General features: G+C 47.9%; 1 protein-coding gene across 1 annotated transcript in view; it reads right to left on the reverse strand.

Moving 5' to 3' along the window:
• The window catches only part of LIPC (lipase C, hepatic type), a 37506-nt gene that overhangs the window by 12873 nt on the left and 2449 nt on the right, over nt 1–22184 (reverse strand). The window contains exons 2-3 of the mRNA XM_038750435.1: nt 2822–3009; nt 956–1138 (exon numbers count right to left, since the gene is read on the reverse strand). Of these exons, the coding sequence (XP_038606363.1) occupies nt 956–1138; nt 2822–3009 (371 nt within the window). The remainder of the gene's footprint in view (nt 1–955; nt 1139–2821; nt 3010–22184) is intronic.

The following is a 22184-nucleotide window of genomic DNA, read 5'->3' on the forward strand; positions in this document are numbered from 1 at the left end:
TCTCCGGGCTGCAGTTCCCTCATCTGCAAAAATGGGGATTTAATACCTTTTCTCCCTCCTGCTTACACTGTAAGCCCCCCGTGGGACTATCCTCTAGACTGTCGGCTTTGCTGTGAGCAGGGAATGGGTCCACCAATTCTGCTATCTTGAACTCTCTCTAGCACTTAGTACAGTGCTCTGCCAATAGTAAATGCTCAATAAATAAGATTGATTGACTGTGGGCAGGGAACATGTCTACCAACTCTATTATGTCGTATTCTCCCGAGCACCCAGTATGGTCCTCAGCATATGCTCGATATGCTCGATAAATACGATAGATCAATTCAATCGTATTTACTGAGTGCTAATTGTGTGTAGAGCCCTGTGCTAAGCGCTTGGGAGAGTACAATACAACAATAGACACAATCAATCAATCAATCAATCGTATTTATTGAGCGCTTACTGTGTGCAGAGCACTGTACTAAGCACTTGGGAAGTACAAGTTGGCAACATACAGAGACAGTCCCCACCCAACAGTGGGCTCACAGTCTAAAAGGGGGAGACAGAGAACAAAACCACACATACTAACAAAATAAAATAAATAGAATAGATATGTACAAGTAAAATAAATAGAGTAATAAATATGTTCACAACACGTGAACACAACCTGTTCCCTGCCCACAGCGAGCTTACAGTCTAGAGGGACGTATCTAGAGATTGATCGATTGTGGGCTGGGCCTGAATCTACCAGCTCTGTTCTGTTGTACTCTACTCAGCACGCAGTGCAGTGCTCTGCACACAGTAAGTGCTTAATGAATATTATTGATTGATTGATTGACGAAGCAGGGAAAGGGTCTCAGACGGTCTGGGTACCCGTGAAGGTCACTGGGGGTGGGGAGGGGAGAGGCTGCAGTGGTCTCACCCCCTGCCCCGGGCCTCCCCATTTGGGGCGGGGAGGGAGAGGGGGAAGGACTACCTCCAGCCACTCGAGGAAGCGGGCGATGTCTTGGCCCACGTGGCGCGTGTTGCGGACGGCGATGGCGTAGTGCTGGTGGGCCAGGCTGAGCCAGTCGGCCACCACCACGTTGACCGGCCCGGTGGTCTGCGACTTGAACGCGTCCGCCATCTTCCAGATCCAGTTCTCCAGCAGGCCGTCCACCTGACGGGGTGGGAAGGCAGGGCCGGTCAGGCCTCAATCAATCAATCAATCATATTTATTGAGCGCTTACTATGTGCAGAGCACTGTACTAAGCGCTTGGGAAGTACAAATTGGCAACATATAGAGACAGTCCCTACCCAATATTGGGCTCACAGTCTAAAAGATAATAAAGGCATTTACTAAGTGCTTACTATGTGCAAAGCACTGTCCGAAGCGCTGGGGATGTTACGAGGTGATCAGGTTGTCCCCCTGGGGGCTCACAGTCTTCATCTCCATTTTACAGATGAGGTCACTGAGGCACAGAGAAGTTAAGTGACTTGCCCAAAGTCACACAGCTGACAAGTGGTGGAGCTGGGATTTGAACCTATGACCTCTGACTCCATAGCTTGTGCTCATTCCACTGAGCCACCTCTCAGTACTGCTGAGCTGAGACTCAGGGGGTGGTCTCACCGTCTCGTCCCTGGGTAGCCCCCTCCCCTGCCGCCCCCCGGCCTCCTCCCGCTTCTCCCTTCCCTCGAGAAGCAGGGCAGCCTACCGGAAAGATCCCAGGCCCGGGCGCCTGGGTTCTAATCCCGGTTCTGCCTTGGACAAGTCCCTTCACTTTTCTCTGCCTCAGTTACCTCATCTGAACAATAGGGATTCAATACCCAATCTCCCTCCTATTTAGACTGTGAGCCCCAAGTGGGACATTCAATCATTCATTCAATCGTATTTACTGACTGTGTCCCACCTGATTATCTTGTAACGACCCCAGGGCTTCGAACAGTGCTTGGCATATAGTAAGCGCTTTACGGGTATCGTCTTTATATTGTTAGAATTATTCCTGTCCCTGGATTTCTGTCTCTGGATCATCGCCATTGTTTCTCTAACTACATCTAAGCCTCTCCTCCTGGGTCTGTGTCTCTGTACCCATCCCTCTCTGTCTCTCTGTCCCGTGTTTTGTGTCGGCCCCCCGTCTCTGTCTGTCCAACAGACTCTATAATTATTAAAATTATTCCCTTCTTTGGTTCATCATCACTGTCTCTAGGACTGTGTCTCAGTCTCTCCCCCGGTCTGCGTCTCTGCGCCCGTCCCTCCCTGTCTCTCCGTCCCCAGGTTTGATGTCGGCACCTCCGTCGCCATCTGTCCAAAAGACATAATAATTATTATAATCATTCCTGTCTCTGGATCATCACCACTGCCTCTAGATCTGTGTCTCAGTCTCTCCTCCTGGGGTCTGTGTCTCTGCTCTGTCCCTCTCTTTCTCTCCATCCCCGGGCTTGACGTCGACACCTCTGTCCCTGTCGGTCCAACGGACATTATAATTATTATAATCATTCCCGTCTCTGGATTTCTATCTCTGGATCATCGCTACTGTCTGTAAATCCATGTCTTAGTCTCTCCCCCGGGGTCTGTATCTCTGCTCCTGTCCCCTTCTGTCTCTCCATCTTTTTGTATCCATCCTCATCTGTCCAACGGAGACTATAATTATTATAACCATTCCTGTCTCTGGATTTCTGTCTCTGGATCATCACCATTGTCTCTAGATCTGTGTATCAGTCTTTCCCCCTGGGGTCTGTGTCCCTGCTCTGTCCCTCTCTGTCTCTCCATCCTCGTCTGCCCACCAGAATGACCGTGGGAGACACCGGGCAGCGGTCAGCCCTCGCCCGGTGCCCCGCGACTGGTCCGGGTGGGAGTCCGTACCGACCAGCCGTGTACGATGATGACCAGGGGCAGCGAGGCGTTGAAGCCGCACTGATCCAGAGAGCCAGCGTGGCCCAGCTGGAGGTGGCAGCGGACATCCCCGGAGGCCGTGAACAGCAGGAATCGGGTCTGGGTCCGGTCCGGTCTGATCTGCGTCGGTCCTGTCCGTATCTGTGCCTCCTTGGGGCCTGCGGGGACAGTTGGAGCATTGAAAATTTTCCCAAGGGACTTGGGAATCAAGTCAATCATCTCCCCACTCCAGTCCTTACTTCACTGTGCCGCTGGGATAATTTCTCTAAAAATATGTTGGGTCGACGTCTCCCCCCTCCTCAAGAGCCTCCAGGGGTTGCCTATCCCCCTCTGCATCAAACACAAACTCCTTACCCTCAGCTTTAAAGCACTCATTCACTCGTTCATTCATTCAGTTGTATTTTCTGAGAGCTCATTGTGTGCAAAGCACTGTACTATGCACTTGGGAGAGTACAATATAACAATAAACAGTCACATTCCCTGTCCACAACGAGCTTACTGTCAATCCCCTTGCCCGCACACTTGGCTCCTCTAATGCCAACCTACTCACTGTGCCTCGATCTCACCACCAACCCCTCGCCCACATCCTACCTTTAACTCAGAACTCCCTCCCCCTTCAACAGACCACCACTCTCCTCCCCCTTCAGAGCCTTATTCAAAGCCCATCTCCTCCAAGAGGCCTTCCCCGACTAAGTCCTCCTTTCCCCTACTCCCTCTCTCTCCCGCATCATCCTTCCCCTTCGATTTGTTCCATTTATTCACCCCACCCTCATACCCACAGTGCTTAGGTTCATATCCATCATTTATTTTAATGTCTGCTTCCCCCTCCGTGGGCAAGGAACGAGTTTACCAACTCTTTTGAATCATATTCTCCTAAATGCTTAGCACAGTGCTCTGCACATAGAAACCAAGACAGTGCGATGAACACAGCCCTCTCTAATTTTTTTAACGGTACTTAAGTGCTTATGCAATTAAACATCTATATGCCATAGATCTGACTGAAAACTACTGATGGATTATCTGTCTTAACCCCAAAATTCAGGTTCATTCATTCATTCATTCAATCGTATTTACTGAGCGCTTACTGTGTGCAGAGCACTGGACTAAGCGCTTGGGAAGTACAAGTTGGCAACAGATAGAGACGGTCCCTACCCAACAGCGGGCTCACAGTCTAGAAGATAGACAACAAAACAAAACATGTGGACAGGTGTCACGTCATCAGAATAAATAGAAATCAAGCTAGATGCACATCATTAAGAAGATAAATAGAATAGTAAATATGTACAAATAAAATAAATAGAGTCATAAATCTGTACAAACATATATACAGGTGCTGTGGGGAGGGGAAGGAGGAGAGGAAAAAGGGGGCTGAATCCACCTACTTCTCTGCAGATATAAAATGTGGGAAGATGGAGACTATGGCCACAGAGAGCCCATAGGCTCACGGTGGGAGGGTGGCGATAGGGCTCCTAGAAGGGGGAGGGACTCAATATTCACTCATAAATGTAATTTATTATATTTATTGAGTGCTTACTGTGTGCAGAGCGCTGTACTAAGCACTTGGGAGAGTACAATACAACAATAAACAGACACATTCCCTGCATGCAGCAAGCTTATGGTCTAGAGAAGGGGAGAGAGACCCTGATATAAATGAATAAATTACAGATATGTACATAGTGCTTTAGGGCTCATTAGATCCCACTCTTTCGCTCTCCCTTCCCCCGAGCCCTGTTTTCTTTGTTCACTGACTCAGACGTTAAAAATAAATCGAGAATGTTTCTAAATTCTCTGTCAGTTGAGGAGAAGATCTGTCATTCGCAGAGAAACAGCGCATCGTGGGCTTGAAAAGCGAGGGCGGAAAATCCGGGCTCAGGATCTTCCCGGCAAACCGAGAGACAGAAAACGCTCAGATGATGATGATGGCATTTATTAAGCGCTTACTATGTGCAAAGCACCGTTCTAAGCGCTGGGGAGGTTACAAGGTGATCGGGTTGTCCCACAGGGGGCTCACAGTCAATCCCCATTTTACAGAGGAGGTAACTGAGGCACAGAGCAGTGAAGTGACTTGCCCAAAGTCACACAGCTTGACAATTGGCAGAGCGGGGATTTGAATCCATGACCGGGCTCTTTCCACTGATCCACGCTGCTTCTCAGATTCGGGATGGCAACCGGAGCGAGACAGTTTCCTGGTCATTTAAGAGCTGGTCAGGTCCTCTTCCTCTTCCCGTTGGTATTGTCAACGGAAAGGACTGCGCTCCGATTGACGCAGTGCACTGTACTAGATGCTTCTTGGGTTTGGAGTGTTGTGCTGGGTGCCCACTCTGTGTGGGAGCCCTGGGATAGGCCTCCCTTCACTGTGCAGAAGGCTGTAGTGGGTGTCTGCTCTATGTGAAGTGCCTGCTTTGGGTGAGGTGCTGTACTGGGCACCTCTGTGTGTGTGGAACACTGAATTAGGTGCCTCTGTGCAGATCACTGTACCAAGCACCTACTGAGTGCAGAATGCCGTACTGGTGCCTGAAGGAGCGGCTCGGTCACTTGTCTGCTGTGTGACCTTGGGCGAGTCACTTAACTTCTCTGGGCTTCAGTTACCTCATCTGTAAAGTGGGGATTAAAAGTGTGAGCTCCGTGTGGGACAATCTGATTACCCCGTATCTACCCCAGCGCTTAGAACAGTGCTTGGCGCATTGTGAGAGCAGCAGCGTGGCTCAGTGGAAAGAGGCCGGGCTTGGGAGTCAGAGGTCATGGGTTCAAATCACAGCTCCGCTACTTGTCAGCTGTGTGACTTAACTTCTCTGGGCCTCAGTTACCTCATCTGTAAAATGGGGATTAAGACTGTGAGCCCCCCGTGTGACAACCTGATCACCTTGTATCCTCCCCAGAGCTTAGAACAGTGCTTTGCGCATAGGAAGTGCTTAACAAATGCCATCATTATTATTTATTATTATTGTAAGCACTTAACAAATACCATAATTATTATTATTATTCTCTGGGCCTTAGTTCTCTCATCTGTAATAATAATAGTGGTATTTGATAAGCGCCTACTATGTGCCAAGCACTGTTCTAAGCGCTGGGATAGTTACAAGGTGATCAGGTTGTCCCACGTGGGACTCACGGTCTTCATCCCCATTTTCCAGATGAGGGAACTGAGGCCCAGAGAAGTGAAGTGACTTGCCCAAAGTCTGTAAAATGGGGATGAAGACTGTGAGTCTTATGTGGACAGGGACTGTGGTACAACCCAATTTTCTTATATTTACCCCAGTGCTTAGTACATAGTAGAGAAGCAGCGTGGCTCAGTGGAAAGAGCCCGGGCTTGGGAGTCAGAGATCATGGGTTCAAATCCCGACCCTGCCGATTGTCAGCTGTGTGCCCTTGGGCGTTAAGAAGTCACTTAACTTCTCTGGGCCTCAGTGACCTCATCTGTAAAATGGGGATGAAGACTGTGAGCCCCACGGGGGACAACCTGATCACCTTGTAACAGACCCAGCGCTTAGAACAGTGCTTTGCACATAGTAAGCGCTTAATAAGTACCATCATCATTATTATAGTCCTCTCCCCCTCGCCCCCCTCTCCATCCCCCGTCTTACCTCCTTCCCTTCCCCACAGCACCTGTATATATGTATATATGTTTGTACAGATTTATTACTCTATTTATTTATTTTACTTGTACATATCTATTCTATTTATTTTATTTTGTTAGTACATTTGGTTTTGTTCTCTGTCTCCCCCTTCCAGACTGTGAGCCCACTGTTGGGTAGGGACTGTCTCTATATGTTGCCAACTTGGACTTCCCAAGCGCTTAGTACAGTGCTCTGCACACAGTAGCCGCTCAATAAATACAATTGATTGATTGATTGATTGATTAACAAATACCACAGTCATTACTATGTGGAACACTATAGTGGGCTTCGACTGTGTGTAGAACACCGGGCACCTGGGGGTGGAGGTCTTTCCCGTTTATTCGATCGTATTTATTGAGCGCTTACTGTGTACAGAGCACTGTACTAAGCGCTCAATAAATACGACTGAATGGTTGAATGACTGAATGATTGAATGAATGAATGAATCCCAGCGCCTCAGCTGAGGGCTTGGTGATTGACAGGGAGCCAAGCCCCGCCCCCGCTCACGCGCCTGCGCGCGCTTCCGGTCCTGCGCGCGGATCCTCCCGTGCGCATGCGCGGGTGTCTCGGGCACCGCGACCCGCCGGTTTCCCGGGTAACCGCGGCCCCGCCCTCCTGCTCCGCCTCCCTCCCGTTGCCACGGAGACCACGTGTGACGTCACGTGGGCCTGGAAGGATGGAGGCGACGCTGGCGGCTGGCGGACGTTGGCAGAACAGCAGGTGTTCGTTCATTCATTCATTCATTCATTCAATCAATCGTATTTATTGAGCGCCTACTGTGTGCAGAGCACTGTACTAAGCGCTTAAGCGCTGGGGGGGATACAATGTGATCAAGTTGTCCCACATGGGGCTCACAGTCTTAATCCCCATTTTTACAGATGAGGGAACTGAGGCCCAGAGAAGTTAAGTGACCTGCCCAAGGTCACACAGCAGACTTGTGGTGGAGCCGGGATTCGAACCCATGACCTCTGACTCCAAAGGCCGGGCTCTTTCCACTGAGCCACGCTGCTTCTCAATCGTATTTATTGAGCGCTTACTGTGTGCAGAGCACTGGACTAAGTGTTGCCGGGGCGGGGGCAGAATCAGCATCTTCCTGTCATTCATTCAGTCGAGTTTATTGAGCGCTTACTGTGTGCACAGCACTGTAGTAATAATCAATCAATCGTATTTATTGAGTGCTTACTGTGTGCAGAGCACTGTACTAAGCGCTTGGGAAGTCCAAGTTGGCAACATATAGAGACAGTCCCTACCCAACAGTGGGCTCACAGTCTAAAAGGGGGAGACAGAGAACAAAACCAAACATACTAACAAAATAAAATAAGTAGAATAGATGTGTACAAGTAAAATAAATAAATAATAATAATGGCATTTATTAAGCGCTTACTATGTGCAAAGCACTGTTCTAAGTGCTGGGAACCTACAAGGTGATCAGGTTGTCCCACGGGGGGCTCACAGTCTTAATTCCCATTTTACAGATGAGGTAACTGAGGCACAGAGAAGTGAAGGGACTTGCCCAAAGTCACACAGCTGGCAAGTGGCGGAGCTGGGATTTGAACCCATGACCTCTGACGCCAAAGCCCGTATACTTTCCACTGAGCCACACTGCTTGGCAGCACTACTAAGCGCTTGGGAAGTACAAGTTGGCAAAATATAGAGATGGTCCCTACCCAATAGCGGGCTCATTCATTCATTTATCTCTTCCTCCCTACAAAGCCCTACTGAGAGCTCACCTCCTCCAAGAGGCCTTCCCAGACTGAGCCCCCTTTTTTCCTCTCCTCCTCCCCATCCGCCCAGCACTTGTATATATGTTTGTACAGATTTATTACTGTATTTATTTCACTTGTACATATTTACTATTCTGTTTATTTTGTTAATGATTTGTATTTAGCTTTAATTCTATTTGTTCTGACGACTTGACACGTGGCTCAGTGGGACGAGCCCGGGCTTTGGAGTAAGAGTCATGTGTTCAAATCCCGGCTCTGCCGATTGTCAGCTGTGTGACTTTGGGCGTCACTTAACTTCTCTGGGCCTCAGTGACCTCATCTGTAAAATGGGCATGAAGACTGTGAGCCCCCGTGGGACAACCTGATCACCTTGTAACCTCTCCAGCGCTTAGAACAGTGCTTTGCACATAGTAAGCGTTTAATAAATGCCATTATTATTTATTTGACACCTGTCCACATGTTTTGTTTTGTTGTCTGTCTTCCCCTTCTAGACTGTGAGCCTGTTGTTGGGTAGGGACCGTCTCTACATGTCACCAACTTGTTCATTGATTCATTCAATCGTATTTATTGAGCGCTTACTGTGTGCAGAGCACTGTACTAAGCGCTTGGGAAGTACAAGTTGGTAACATATAGAGACGGTCCCTACCCAATAGTGGGCTCACAGTCTAGAAGGGGGAGACGGACAACGAAACAATGCATATTAACAAAATAAAATAAATAGAATAGTAAATATGTACAAGTAAAATAAATAGAGTAATAAATCTGTACAGACATATATACAGGTGCTGTGGGGCGGGGAAGGAGATTGGGCAGGGGGGGATGGGGAGGGCCGCCAACTTGTACTTCCCAAGCACTTAGTACAGTGCTCTGCACACAGTAAGAACTCAATAAATACGATTGAATGAATGAATGAATCATCCATTCATCCATCCATCCGTTTTTGTTAATTATAAATGGCATTATTCATATTATTATTAATCATATTTATTAAGAGCTTACTAGGTGCAGAGCACTGTACTAAGTGCTTGGGAAAGTACACTACAATGATAATAATAATAATAATAATAATAATAAAATGATTGCTTTCGTTAAGCACTTACTCTGTGCCAAGCACAGTTCTAAGTGCTGGGGTACATACAAGGTTATCAGGTTGTCCCACGTGGGGCTCACCATCTTCATCTCCATTTTACAGATGGGTAATTGAGTCCCAGAGAAGTGAAATGACTTGCCTGAAGTCACACAGCTGCGTGGCTCAGTGGAAAGAGCCCGGACTTTAGAGTCAGAGGTCATGGGTTCAAATCCCAGCTCTGCCAATTGTCAGCTGTGTGACTTTGGGCAAGTCACTTAACTTCTCTGTGCCTCAGTTACCTCATCTGTAAAATGGGGATTAAGACTGTGAGCCCCCTGAGGGACAACCTGATCGCCTTGTAACTTCCCCAGCACTTAGAACAGTGCTTTGCACATAGTAAGCGCTTAATAAATGCCGTCATTATTATTATTATTATTAAGTAGCGGAGCTGGGATTAGAACCCACAACCTCTGACTTTCAAGCCCAGGCTCTTTCCACTGAGCCACGATTATTAATCATATTAAGCGCTTACTGTGTGCAGAGCACTGTACTAAGTGCTTGGGAAAGTACACTACAACGATAAACTAGATTAGATAAACTAAATTAGAGAAGCAGCGTGGCTCAGTGGAAAAGAGCACGGGCTTTGGAGTCGGAGGTCATGGGTTCAAATCTTGGCTCTGCCAACTGTCAGCTGTGTGACTTGGGCAAGTCACTTAACTTCTCTGAGCCTCAGTTACCTCATCTGTAAAATGGTGGATTAAGACTGTGAGCCCCCCGTGGGACAACCTGATCACCTTGAAACCTCTCCAGCGCTTAGAATGCCATCATTATTATTATAAACTGTGACAATCCCCGCTTATAATGAGGTCACAGTCTTGCCAGGGAGATAGACTTCAGTACAAATAAATAAAATAGCTACGGACGTATGTGCTGTGGGGCTGGGAGAGGGGGGAAGAACAAAGGGAGCTAGTTAGGGTGAGGCGGAAGGGATTGGGGGATGAGGAAAAATGGGACTAAGTCTGGGAAAGCCTCCTGGAGGAGATGGGCGTTCAATACGGGGTTGGAGAGAGGGAGAGTGGTTGTCTGGAGGATTTGAGGAAGCATTCCAGGGTAGAGGCAGGATGTGGGATAGTTGCTTAACCTGGGCAGAGAAGACTGCTGAGAGCTGTTCCCCCCTTTTAGACTGTGAGCCCACTGTTGGGTAGGGACTGTCTCTATATGTTGCCAATTTGTACTTCCCAAGCGCTTAGTACAGTGCTCTGCACACAGTAAGCGCTCAATAAATACGATTGATGATGATGATGGTGATGGGAGGGAATGTGTCTGTTTATTGTTGCATTGGACTCTCCCAAGCACTTAGTACAGTGCTCTGCGCACAGTCAGCGCACTGTAGGAATTCATTCATCCATTCAGTCGTATTTATTGAGCGGTGACTGTGTGCAGAGCACTGTACTAAGTGCTTGGGAAGTGCAAGTTGGCAACATATAGAGACGGTCCCTACCCGACAATGGGCTCACAGTCTAGATCTTTCACCGGGTCATGATCACATTGGCATGTGAGTCCTGTATGTATGGAGGCTTGGCATGCCTTTGGCCATGTGCCGCACACCTCCCTCCCTGTTGGCTCATCACGTTTTAGGAAACCACCAGACCAACAGCAGTAGGAGAAGCGCTAGAATCCATTCCTGAGCCCGTGTTCTTCATCCCCCCCGCCTTACCTCCTTCCCCTCCCCACACCACCTGTATATATGTTTGTACGTATTTATGACTCTATTTATTTTATTTGTACATATTCTATTTATTTTATTTTGTTAATATGTTTGGTCTGGTTGTCTGTCTCCCCCTTCTAGACTGTGAGCCCGCTGTTGGGTAGGGACCGTCTCTCTGTGTTGCCAACTTGGACTTCCCAAGCGCTTAGTACAGTGTTCTGCACACAGTAAGCGCTCAACAAACACGATTGAATGAATGTGGGTCCGGGGTTGGCAGTGAGACTGGCAAGATGGGGGCCCAGTGAGAAGGTTAGCACTAGGGGAGTGAAGTGTGCAGGCTGGGTTGTAGAGTGAGAGAAGGGAGGTGAGTTCGGAAGAAGCAAGGTGATGGAAGCTTCCCAGAATAGCAGATGTTGCCAGAGGGCGGGGAAGGGCAGGAGGCGGAATCAGCATCTTCCTCATCATCAATCGTATTTATTGAGCGCTTACTATGTGCAGAGTACTGCCACCCTCCTGCCACCCAGTCCTCCTCCTCCGTCCAGGGGAGCCGAGCGAGCCAGCTCAAGTGGGCTGGGGAAATCTGCAGCATCACTTAGAGGGCTGAGCCCCGGGGCTGGAGGTCGGGAGGCCTCGGTTCCAAAATAATAATAAAAATAAGGTATATGTTAAGCGCTTACTATGTGCCAGTCACCATACTAAGCGCTGGGGTGGATACAAGCAACTTGAGTTGGAGTCCCTGTCCCACATTGGGCTCAGTCTCAAACCCCATTCTAAATAATAATAGTAATAGTAGTAATAGTATAGACTGTGAGCCCACTGTTGGGTAGGGACTGTCTCTATATGTTGCCAACTTGTACTTCCCAAGCGCTTAGTACAGTGCTCTGCACACAGTAAGCGCTCAATAAATACGATTGATGATGCTGATGATAATTCTGGTACTTTTTAAGCTCTTGCTATGTGCCTAGTACTGCTCTATGCACTGGGAAAGAAACAAGTTCATTCATTCATTCATTCAATTGTATTTATTGAGCGCTTACTATGTGCAGGGCACTGTACTAAGTGCTTGGGAAGTACACGTTGGCAAAATGTAGAGACGGTCCCTACCCAACAGCGGGCTCACAGTCTAGAAGTTAAACAGGTTGGACACAGTCCCTGTCCCACATTGGGCTCAGTCTCAAACCCCATTCTAAATAATAATAGTAATAATAGTAGTAATACTATTACTACTATAATAGTAGTAATAGTATAGACTGTGAGCCCACTGTTGGGTAGGGACTGTCTCTATATGTTGCCAACTTGTACTTCCCAAGCACTTAGTACAGTGCTCTGCACACAGTAAGCGCTCAATAAATACGATTGATGATGATGATGATAATTCTGGTACTTTTTAAGTGCTTGCTATGTGCCTAGTACTGCTCTATGCACTGGGAAAGAAACAAGTTCATTCATTCATTCATTCAATCGTATTATTGAGCGCTTACTGTGTGCAGGACACTGTACTAAGTGCTTGGGAAGTACGAGTTGGCAAAATATAGAGACGGTCCCTACCCAACAGTGGGCTCACACTCTAGCAGTTAAACAGGTTGGACACAGTCCCTCTCCCACTCGGGACTCACATTCTCTATCCCTGTTTTAGGGATGAGGTGACTGCGGCCTGAGAAGTTAAGTGACTTGTCCAAGGTCACACAGCAGACGTGTGGCAGAGCTGGTATTAAGCCCCGTTTTACAGATGAGGGAACAGGTACAGAGAAGTGAACTGACTTGCGTAAGGTCACACAGTAGACAAAATGGCCAAAATGGCCATGGTAGGATTAGAACCCAAGTCCTTCTGACTCCCAGGGCCATGCTCTATCCACTAGGAGAAGCAGCGTGGCTCAGTGGAAAGAGCACAGGCTTTAGATTCAGAGATCATGGGTTCAAATCCCGGCTCTGCCAACTGTCAGCTGTGTGACTTTGGGCAAGTCACTTCACTTCTCTGTGCCTCAGTTACCTCATCTGTGAAATGGGGATTAAAACTGTGAGCCCCCTGTGGGACAACTTGATCACCTTGTAACCTCCCCCAGTGCTTAGAACAGTGCTTTGCACATAGTAAGCGCTTAACAAATGCCATCATCACCATCATCATCATCACTAGGCCATGCTGCTTCTATAGTAGTTTACAGATAATAATAATAATAATAATAATAATAATAATGGCACTTATAAAGCACTTACTATGTGCAAAGCACTGTTCTAAGCGCTGGGGATGTTACAAGGTGATCAGGTTGTCCCACGGGGGGCTCACAGTCTTAATCCCCATTTTACAGATGAGGTAACTGAGGCACAGAGAAGTTAAGTGACTTTCCCAAAGTCACACAGCTGACAATGGACAGAGCTGGGATTTGAACCCATGACCTCTGACTCCAAAGCCCGGGCTCTTTCCACTGAGCCACGTACAGATGAGGTAACTGAGGCACTGCAACTTTTCATGTGACCCTGGGCAAGTCTTTTAACTTTTTAAAACTTTTCATGGCATTTGTTAAGCGCTTACTCTGTGCCAGGCTCTGTACTAAGCGCTGGGATAGGTACAAGTTCATCAGGTTGGACACAGTCTGTGTTCCATATGGGGCTCACAGTCCTAATCCCCATTTTACAGATGAGGGAACAGGCACAGAGAAGTGAACTGATTGCCCAACGTCACACAGCGGACAAAATGGCCATGGTAGGATTAGAACCCACGTCCTTCTGATTCCCGGGCCCGTGCTTTATCCTCTAGGAAATACTGGATCTAGGTACCTCAGTTACCTCACCTGTAAAATAGACATTTTTAGACTGTGAGCCCAATGTTGGGTAGGGACTGTCTCTATATGTTGCCAATCTGTACTTCCCAAGCGCTTAGTACAGTGCTCTGCACATAGTAAGCGCTCAATAAATACGATTGATGATGATGATGACATTCAATACCTACTCTGTAAAACGCCCTCTACACCGTAAGCTCGTTGTCGGCGGGGAACTTGTCTACCAACTGTGTTCTGCTGTATTCTCCCAAACGCTGAGTTCAGTGCTCTGCACAAAGTAAGCGATCAATAAATGCGATCGATTGAGAGGACTTTGAGCCCTCTGTAGGACGGGGACTGTGTCCTACCTGATTATCTTCATCATCATCATCATCAATCGTATTTATTGAGCACTTACTGTGTGCAGAGCACTGTACTAAGCGCTTGGGAAGTCCAAGTTGGCAACATATAGAGACAGTCCCTACCCAACAGTGGGCTCACAGTCTCAAAGGGGGAGACAGAGAACAAAACCAAATGTACTAACAAAATAAAATAAATAGAATAGATATGTACAAGTAAAATAAATAGAGTAATAAATATGTACAAACATATATACATATATACAGATTATCTTGTATCTTCCCCGGTGCTGGTACTGTGTTTGGACCGTATGATTATTATTATTATTATTAGACCCAGAACTGAGTGTATAATGGCCATGCCAAAGATCAACTTTGATTCTCACAGCACATGCCCTCTCTCCCGCCCCCGCCACACCCCATCACTACAGTCAGGCCCCGTTGTCCAAAAATAGGCTGTGGATTTGGTGCCCTGCAACTACTGAAAAAAACAAAAAACAAAAAAAACAACAAAACTCTCTGGGAAGCCCTGTTCAGCCTGCGCATTCACTGCCTTTTTGTTCCTGCCACGTTGCTGGAGAAGGCTGCTTCTCAACGATTATCCACGTCGGCTGAAATGTAATAATTAGCCGGTTTCTGTCTCCCTGCTCCCCCAGGGCAGGAACCGTTAGCTGGGATGAAATCTGATGAAAAAATAGGAATTGGTAGACACGTTCCCTACCGACAGCCGGCTTACAGCGTTGATGGGGTTTTACAGAGCAGGTATTGAATGATTTACTTGCAGGACTACTTTGAAATGACACAACATGAATGGTGCGGAGAATTGGCTGTTTGCTCCTCTAGTGCTAACCTTCTCACTGTACCTCCATCTCGCCTGTCTCGTCGCTGACCCCCGGCCCATGTCTTGCCCCTGGCTCAGAACGCCCTCCGTCTTCCAATCCAACAGACGATTCCTCTCCCCCACTTCAGTCTTATTTTTCATTCACTCATTCATTCGATTGTATTTATTGAGCGCTTACCGTGTGCAGAGCACTGTACTAAGCACTTGTGAAGTAGAAACCAGCAACATATAGAGATGGTCACTACACTATCAAAGGCCCATCTCCTCCAAGAGGCCTTCCCAGACTAAGCCCCACTTTTCCTCATCTCCCACTCCCTTCTGCATCGTCCTGACTTGCTCCCTTTACTCTTCCCCACCCCGGTCCCAGCCCCACAGCACTTATGTGTATCATGGGTTCAAATCCCGGCTCCGCCACTTGTCAGCTGTGTGACTTTGGGCACGTTCCCTCATCTGGAAAATGGGGATTAAGTCTGTGAGCCCCACGTGGGACAACTTGATTACCTTGTATCTACCCCAGCGCTTCGAACAGTGCTTTGCACATAGTCAGCGCTTAATAAATGCCATCATTATTATTATTATAGAGAAGCAGCGTGGCTCAGTGGAAAAGAGCCCGGACTTTGGAGTCAGAGGTCATGGGTTCAAACCCCGGCTCCGCCAATTGTCAGCTGTGTGACTTTGGGCAAGTCACTTAACTTCTCTGTGCCTCAGTTACCTCATCCTTAAAAATGGGGATTAAAACTGTGAGCCCCACGTGGGACAACCTGATCACCTTGTAACCTCCCCAGCACTTAGAACAGTGCTTTGCACATAGTAAGCGCTTAATAAATGCCATCATTATTATTATTGTTATTATCTGTCATTTTATTTATTTGTCTTGATGTCTGTCTCCCTGCCACTACACTGTGAGCTCCTTGTGGGCAGGGAATATCACTGTTTATTGTTGTATTGTACCTTCCCAAGCACTTAGTACAGTGCTCTGCACACATTAAGCGTTTAATAAAGACGATTGAATGAATGAATGAACCTCCAAATCCACCAGATGCCAGTTCTCTGCACCAGGTGCTTGGAGACTGTGCTGGCTGCCCTCCTGGACACCCACCCTCGTGACCATCCAAACAACGTCTCTAACTCTCCCCTCTCCACCCAAACTCTCTCTCTCTCCCTCAGTGAGCCAGCGTGGCCCATCCAACACCCCTGACTCTCCTCTCCCTATTCCTGACTCTGCCTTGCCTCTAGACTCTAAGCTCGATTTGGTCAGGGAACGTGTCTGTTAATTCTGTCATATTGTACTCTTCTAAGTGCTTAGTACAACTCTCCACACGTAGAAGCGCTCAATAAATACCACTGATGGATTGATCCGGCACGGACCATTCAACACCCCTGACTTCCCCTTCTCCATCCCTGACTCTCCCCCAGGGACCCAGCATGGACCATCCAACACCCCTGACTCTCCTCTCTCCATTCCTCTCCATCCCCCCGTCTTACCTCCTTCCCTTCCCCACAGCACCTGTATATATGTATATATGTTTGTACATATTTATTACTCTATTTATTTTACTTGTACACATCTATTCTATTTATTTTATTTTGTTAATATGTTTGGTTTTGTTCTCTGTCCCCCCCCTTCTAAACTGTGAGCCCACTCTTGGGTAGGGACTGTCTCTATATGTTGCCAACTTGTACTTCCCAAGCGCTTAGTACAGTGCTCTGCACACAGTAAGCACTCAATAAATACGATTGATTGATTGATTGATTCCTGATTCTCCCCCATTGACCCAGCAAAGACCATCCAACACTGCTGACTCTCCCCTGTCCTCTAATGACCCAGCATGGACACCAGTCCATGGATAATCAACCAATGGTATTTATTGAGCACTTCCTGTAGGCAGAGCACTGTACTAAGCTCTTGGAAGAGTAATGATAATCATAATAATGGCATTTGTTAAGCACTTACTATATGCAAAGCACTGTTCTAAGCGCTGGGGAGGATACGAGGTGATCAGGTTGTCCCATGTGGGGCTCACAGTCTTAATCCCCATTTTACAGATGAGGTAACTGAGGCTCAGAGAAGTTAAGTGACTAGCCCAAGGTCACACAGCAGCCATGTGGCGGAGCTGGGATTAAAATCCATGACCACTGTCTCCCAAGCCCGTGCTCTTTCCACTGAGCCACACTGCTTCTCTCCAATATAACAGAAGTTTTAGACACATTTCATGGCCATAACGAGCTTGCAGTCTAGAGGGAGCTGTGTATCTGTCCGAAACCCTCTGGGACCCACTTTCCAAGAAATGGGAAGCTGTTCCCAGGATCCAAATTCCCTGACTTCCTTCCTGGGAAACACCCCGGATCCAGATTTTCCTCCTTTTTAAATTGCCGGGGGGTGGCCGAACGATTCAGTCTTGGGAAGACTGAACCAGCTTTAATTAAAGAATTACTTGGGCTTTGGGTAGCAGTTTGTGTTGTCAAAGAGCCGGAGGATCATTTATTATGCATAAAGGCTTTAATGAGATTTGCGCTCCTCACTCAAGACCCTAAGCAAATATTTTATCAGGTGACTCCTGTGGAGGGTAACTGCCCCTTCCCACGGTCTTCCCTCTGTCGGGATGGGGGGACGGGGAAGGGACTGCGGGGGCTTGACCTCCGACCTTTGGCGGAGGGGCGGCTGTCCACCTCCAGAAAAGACACCACCGAGTGGGTTCCCTTTTTCTCCTTGGCCTAAACAAGGATGGGGTGTCCTGGGGGAAGGACGGGAGGGGTGTCACCCCAAATCACCCCACCTCTCTTCCACCCGTTTTCCATCAGGGGACGGAGAGGTCCGTACCGTGGTTCTCCTCCGCAACCTTGCCCTGGGGTGTGGAATGCAGGGACCCCCACGAGAGGACATTTTGGGGTGTCATCATCAATCATCAATCGTATTTATTGAGCATTTACTATGTGCAGAGCCCTGTACTAAGCGCTTGGGAAGTACAAATTGGCAACGTATAGAGACAGTCCCTACCCAACAGTGGGCTCACAGTCTAAAAGGGGGAGACAGAGAACAAAACCAAACATACTAACAAAATAAAATAGATAGAATAGATATGTACAAGTAAAATAAATAGAGTAATAAATATGTACAAACATATATACATATATACAGGTGCTGTGGGGAAGGGAAGGAGGTGAGATGGGGGGATGGAGAGGGGGATGAGGGGGAGAGGAAGGAAGGGGCTCAGTCTGGGAAGGCCTCCTGGAGGAGGTGAGCTCTCAGCTCTCAGCCCTGGGTGTCCGCCAGGGCTGGAAGTGCCCTGGGAAATCTCCAACGGAACCATGAGGAATCGCATCAGGAACACCTCCCATCTCAGGTAATTTCGGATCCATCAATCAATCAGTGGTATTTATTGAATGCTTACTGGCTGCAGAGCGCTGTACTGAGCGCTTGGGAGGGGACAGTACAAACAGAGTAGGTCGACACCTTCCCTGCGCACAAGGAGTTCACAGTCTAAAAGGATCCAAAGTCCTGGCAAGAACTTGAACACTAGGGTACTCATCTAAAGCCAGCTCCTTCTCTGGCAAGCACTTAGTACAGTGTTCGGTAATAATGGTACTTATTGAGCACTTACTATGTGCCAAGCACTGTTCTAAGTGCTGGGATAGGTACAAGTTAAGCAGGTTGGGCCCACTCTACCCACTTTGCAAGACTACGTCCTTGGCCTCCAAAGGCGGGAGGGTATATATCTATAATTCTGTTTATTTATATTGATGCTATTGATGCCTGTTTACTTGTTTTGATGCCTGTCTCCCCCTTTCTAGACTGTTGTGGGCAGGGATTGTCTCTTTATTGCTGAATTGTACTTTCCAAGCGCTTAGTACAGTGCTCCGCACACAGTAAGCGCTCAATAAGTCCTCTAGACTGTAAGCTCGTTGTGGGCAGGGGATGAGTCGGTTGTATTGTTCTAGATGTCTGTAACGTTGTTCTATTGTACTCTCCCAAGCACTTAATGCAGCGCTACGCTCACAGTAAGCGCTCAATAAATATGATCGACTGGCCGATCGGCCGATAGGCGGGTGGGCCGGAGCCTCAGAGCCAGCCTCCGATCCGGGTCTCATCATTCCTGGAAGGCGGGCGAACTCTCTTTTCACCACAAATCCACCACGCTTTCTTCAGGGAAGGGCCAGGCCTTTCCTGATAATCAAGCCGCACTTCCTCCAGGTTCGCGAGCTATGTGTGCATTTTGTAAATGCCCCGTGCAGCACCCAGAACACGGTAGACGCCCAGGACGGTGCTCAGAACACAGTAGACGCCCAGGACAGTGTTCAGAACACAGTAGATACCCAGTATAGTGGTTGGAAAACAGTAGACATCCACTATAGCCCTCAGAAACCAATAGATACCCAGGATAGCAGTCAGAACACAGTAGACTCCCAGTACAGTGTTCAGAACACAGTGGACACAGCTTTGGATGCGGATTTTAACAGCACAAATTTTCTCTAAACGTGGGGTTTGCCAGAATGCAACCTCTGTGTCGTCGGAGAACCCGACTGTACTTTCTTTCTCAGATGGCTCTTGGGCTTGTAGAAACAAAGCAATCAGTGATTCAGTGGTATTTATTGAGCACTTGCTATGTACAGAGCACTTTGCTGGGCATTTGGGAGAGTATAACAGAATTAGCAGACAGGTTCCGTGCTCCTAACAAGCTTATAGTCCCCAGAGGAGTTTACAGAAGACACCGTCTTTTCAAGGCGTTTATGTTTCGGAAATGTATCCCCACTCCTCAAGAGCCTCCAGTGGCTACCCAAGCACCTCCACATCAAGCAGAAACTCCTCACTGTCGGCTTTATATCAATCAATTGCTCGCCCCCTCTTAAATAATAATAATAATAATAATAATAATAACAATAATGGCATTTATTAAGCGCTTACTAAGTTCAAAGAACTGTTCTAAGCGCTGGGGAGGTTATAAAGTGACCTCCCCATCAGGCCATGTTGCTCTTCTGATGTCTGATGTCTTTCTTGGTTCCCCTTGGCTGTTTCCCAACTCCTTCTTCAGGGAATGGCAGGAGCAGGGAGAAGAGGGAGAACTGCTTAATGGCTGGCTAAAATGATGATTTTCCAGTTTGCAAGGATTGCAGTGATTCCCAGTAGGTGCCGATAATGGGAAATTTGCTTTCCTCTCTCCCGGGCTTCCGTGAGGGAAGATGATTTTCTGGCAAGGTTTTCCTTTTGAGGCTCTGAAGCTTCACTTTGGGAGAAACAAAACCACAAAACGGGTCCCCCCGCCAAGTCGGGTCCAGAATGGCTCCCCTCGGGAGTAATGGTCGCCGCCTCCCGGGATCCCCGAGGGCATCTCCCAACACCATGCCGATGGCCAATCCTCAAGCGTGTCCGATTCCGGCCCCAAGTCCTCCACTCCCCAGCTCTGCCAACTGCCAGCCCCACCCCCCAGAGTGGTTGCTGGAGAAATTGTGGGTGCCCCCATCCCCCAAACCTCCTTAATAATAATAATTGGCATTTGTTAAGCGCTTACTATGTGCCAAGCACTGTTCTAAGCGCTGGGGAGGATACAGGGTGATCAGGTTGTCCCACGTGGGGCTCACAGTCTTAATCCCCATTTTACAGATGAGGTAACCGAGGCCCAGAGAAGTTAAGTGACTTGCCCAAGATCACACAGCTGACCTGTGGCGGAGTCGGAATTCGAACCCATGATCTCTGACTCCAAAGCCCGTGCTCTTTCCACTGAGCCACGCTGCTTCTCGGCTCCTTCCAGTCACCCTGCTCCCCTCGGCCCTTCCTTCAACCCCTGGACGGCCTCATGGACTTCCTGCCCCCCAGATGATCTCCCTGGAACCAGGACACTCACTAGAGAAGCAGCGTGGCTCAGTGGAAAGAGCCCGGGCTTGGGAGCCAGAGGTCATGGGTTCTAATCCCGGCTCCACCACTTGTCAGCTGTGTGACTTTGGGCAAGGCACTTAACTTCTCTGGGCCTCAGTGACCTCATCTGTAAAATGGGGATTAAGACTGGGAGCCCCACGAGGGACAACCTGATCACCTTGTATCCCCCCCAGTGCTTAGAACAGTGCTTTGCACAGAGTAAGCGCTTAACAAATACCATCATCATCATCATCAATCGTATTTATTGAGCGCTTACTGTGTTCAGAGCACTGTACTAAGCGCTTGGGAAGTCCAAGTTGGCAACATGTAGAGACAGTCCCTACCCAACAGTGGGCTCACAGTCTAAAAGGGGGAGACAGAGAACAAAACCAAACATACTAACAAAATAAAATAAATAGGATAGATATGTACAAGTAAAATAAATAAATAAATAGAGTAACAAATATGTTACAAATAATACCATCATTATTTATTATTATTATTATTAGAGAAACCAGGCTTTTTTCATTGAGGCCTGTTGGTTTCCAGGGTGGCTAGATTCATTCATTCAATTATTCATTCAATCATATTTATTGAGCATTTACTGTGTGTAGAGCACTGTACTAAGCACTTGGGAGAGTCCAATACAACAATTCTCTTTAATTCTCTTTAATTCTATTTGTTCTGCTGACTTTGAAACCTGTCTACATGTTTTGTTTTGTTGTCCGTCCCCCCTTCCTAGACTGTGAGCTTGTTGTTGGGTAGGGACCGTCTCTATATGTTGCCGACTTGTACTTCCCAAACGCTTAGTATAATAGCATTTATTAAGCGCTTACTATGTGCAAAGCACTGTTCTAAGCGATGGGGGGATACAAGGTCATCAGGTTGTCCCACCTGGGGCTCACAGTCTTCATCCCCATTTTACAGATGAGGTAACTGAGGCCCAGAGAAGTTAAGTGACTTGCCCGAAGTCACACAGCTGACAATAGGTGGAGCCGGGATTCGAACCCATGACCTTTGACTCCAAAGCCCGGCCTCTTTCCACTGAGCCAGGCTGCTTCTCTTAGTACAGTGCTCTGCACACAGTAAGTGCTCAATAAATACGATTGAATGAATGAACAATAAACAGACACATTCCCTGCCCACAAGGGGCTAGATGAACCAGACCCAAACTGACCCAGAGAAGGTGGTGATCGGCTCACACTGGATAAGAGCCCAGGGCCCGTTACCCACCAAAGATCAGGAGGCATATTGGCCTCTGGGAAAGGGGGAAGGGGCTGGGAGAAAATCCAGGCCAGGGTGGTCTCCCTATCCCACTCCATACTAACATTCCCACCCCCTTACCTCCCCTTCCCCCATCTGCTCCCGCCTGCTCCCTTCCCTCTGGAAAAGTCTGGGTCCTGAGAAT

This window comes from Tachyglossus aculeatus, chromosome 8 (assembly GCF_015852505.1).
Source record: "Tachyglossus aculeatus isolate mTacAcu1 chromosome 8, mTacAcu1.pri, whole genome shotgun sequence".
Taxonomy (NCBI): Eukaryota; Metazoa; Chordata; class Mammalia; order Monotremata; family Tachyglossidae; genus Tachyglossus; species Tachyglossus aculeatus.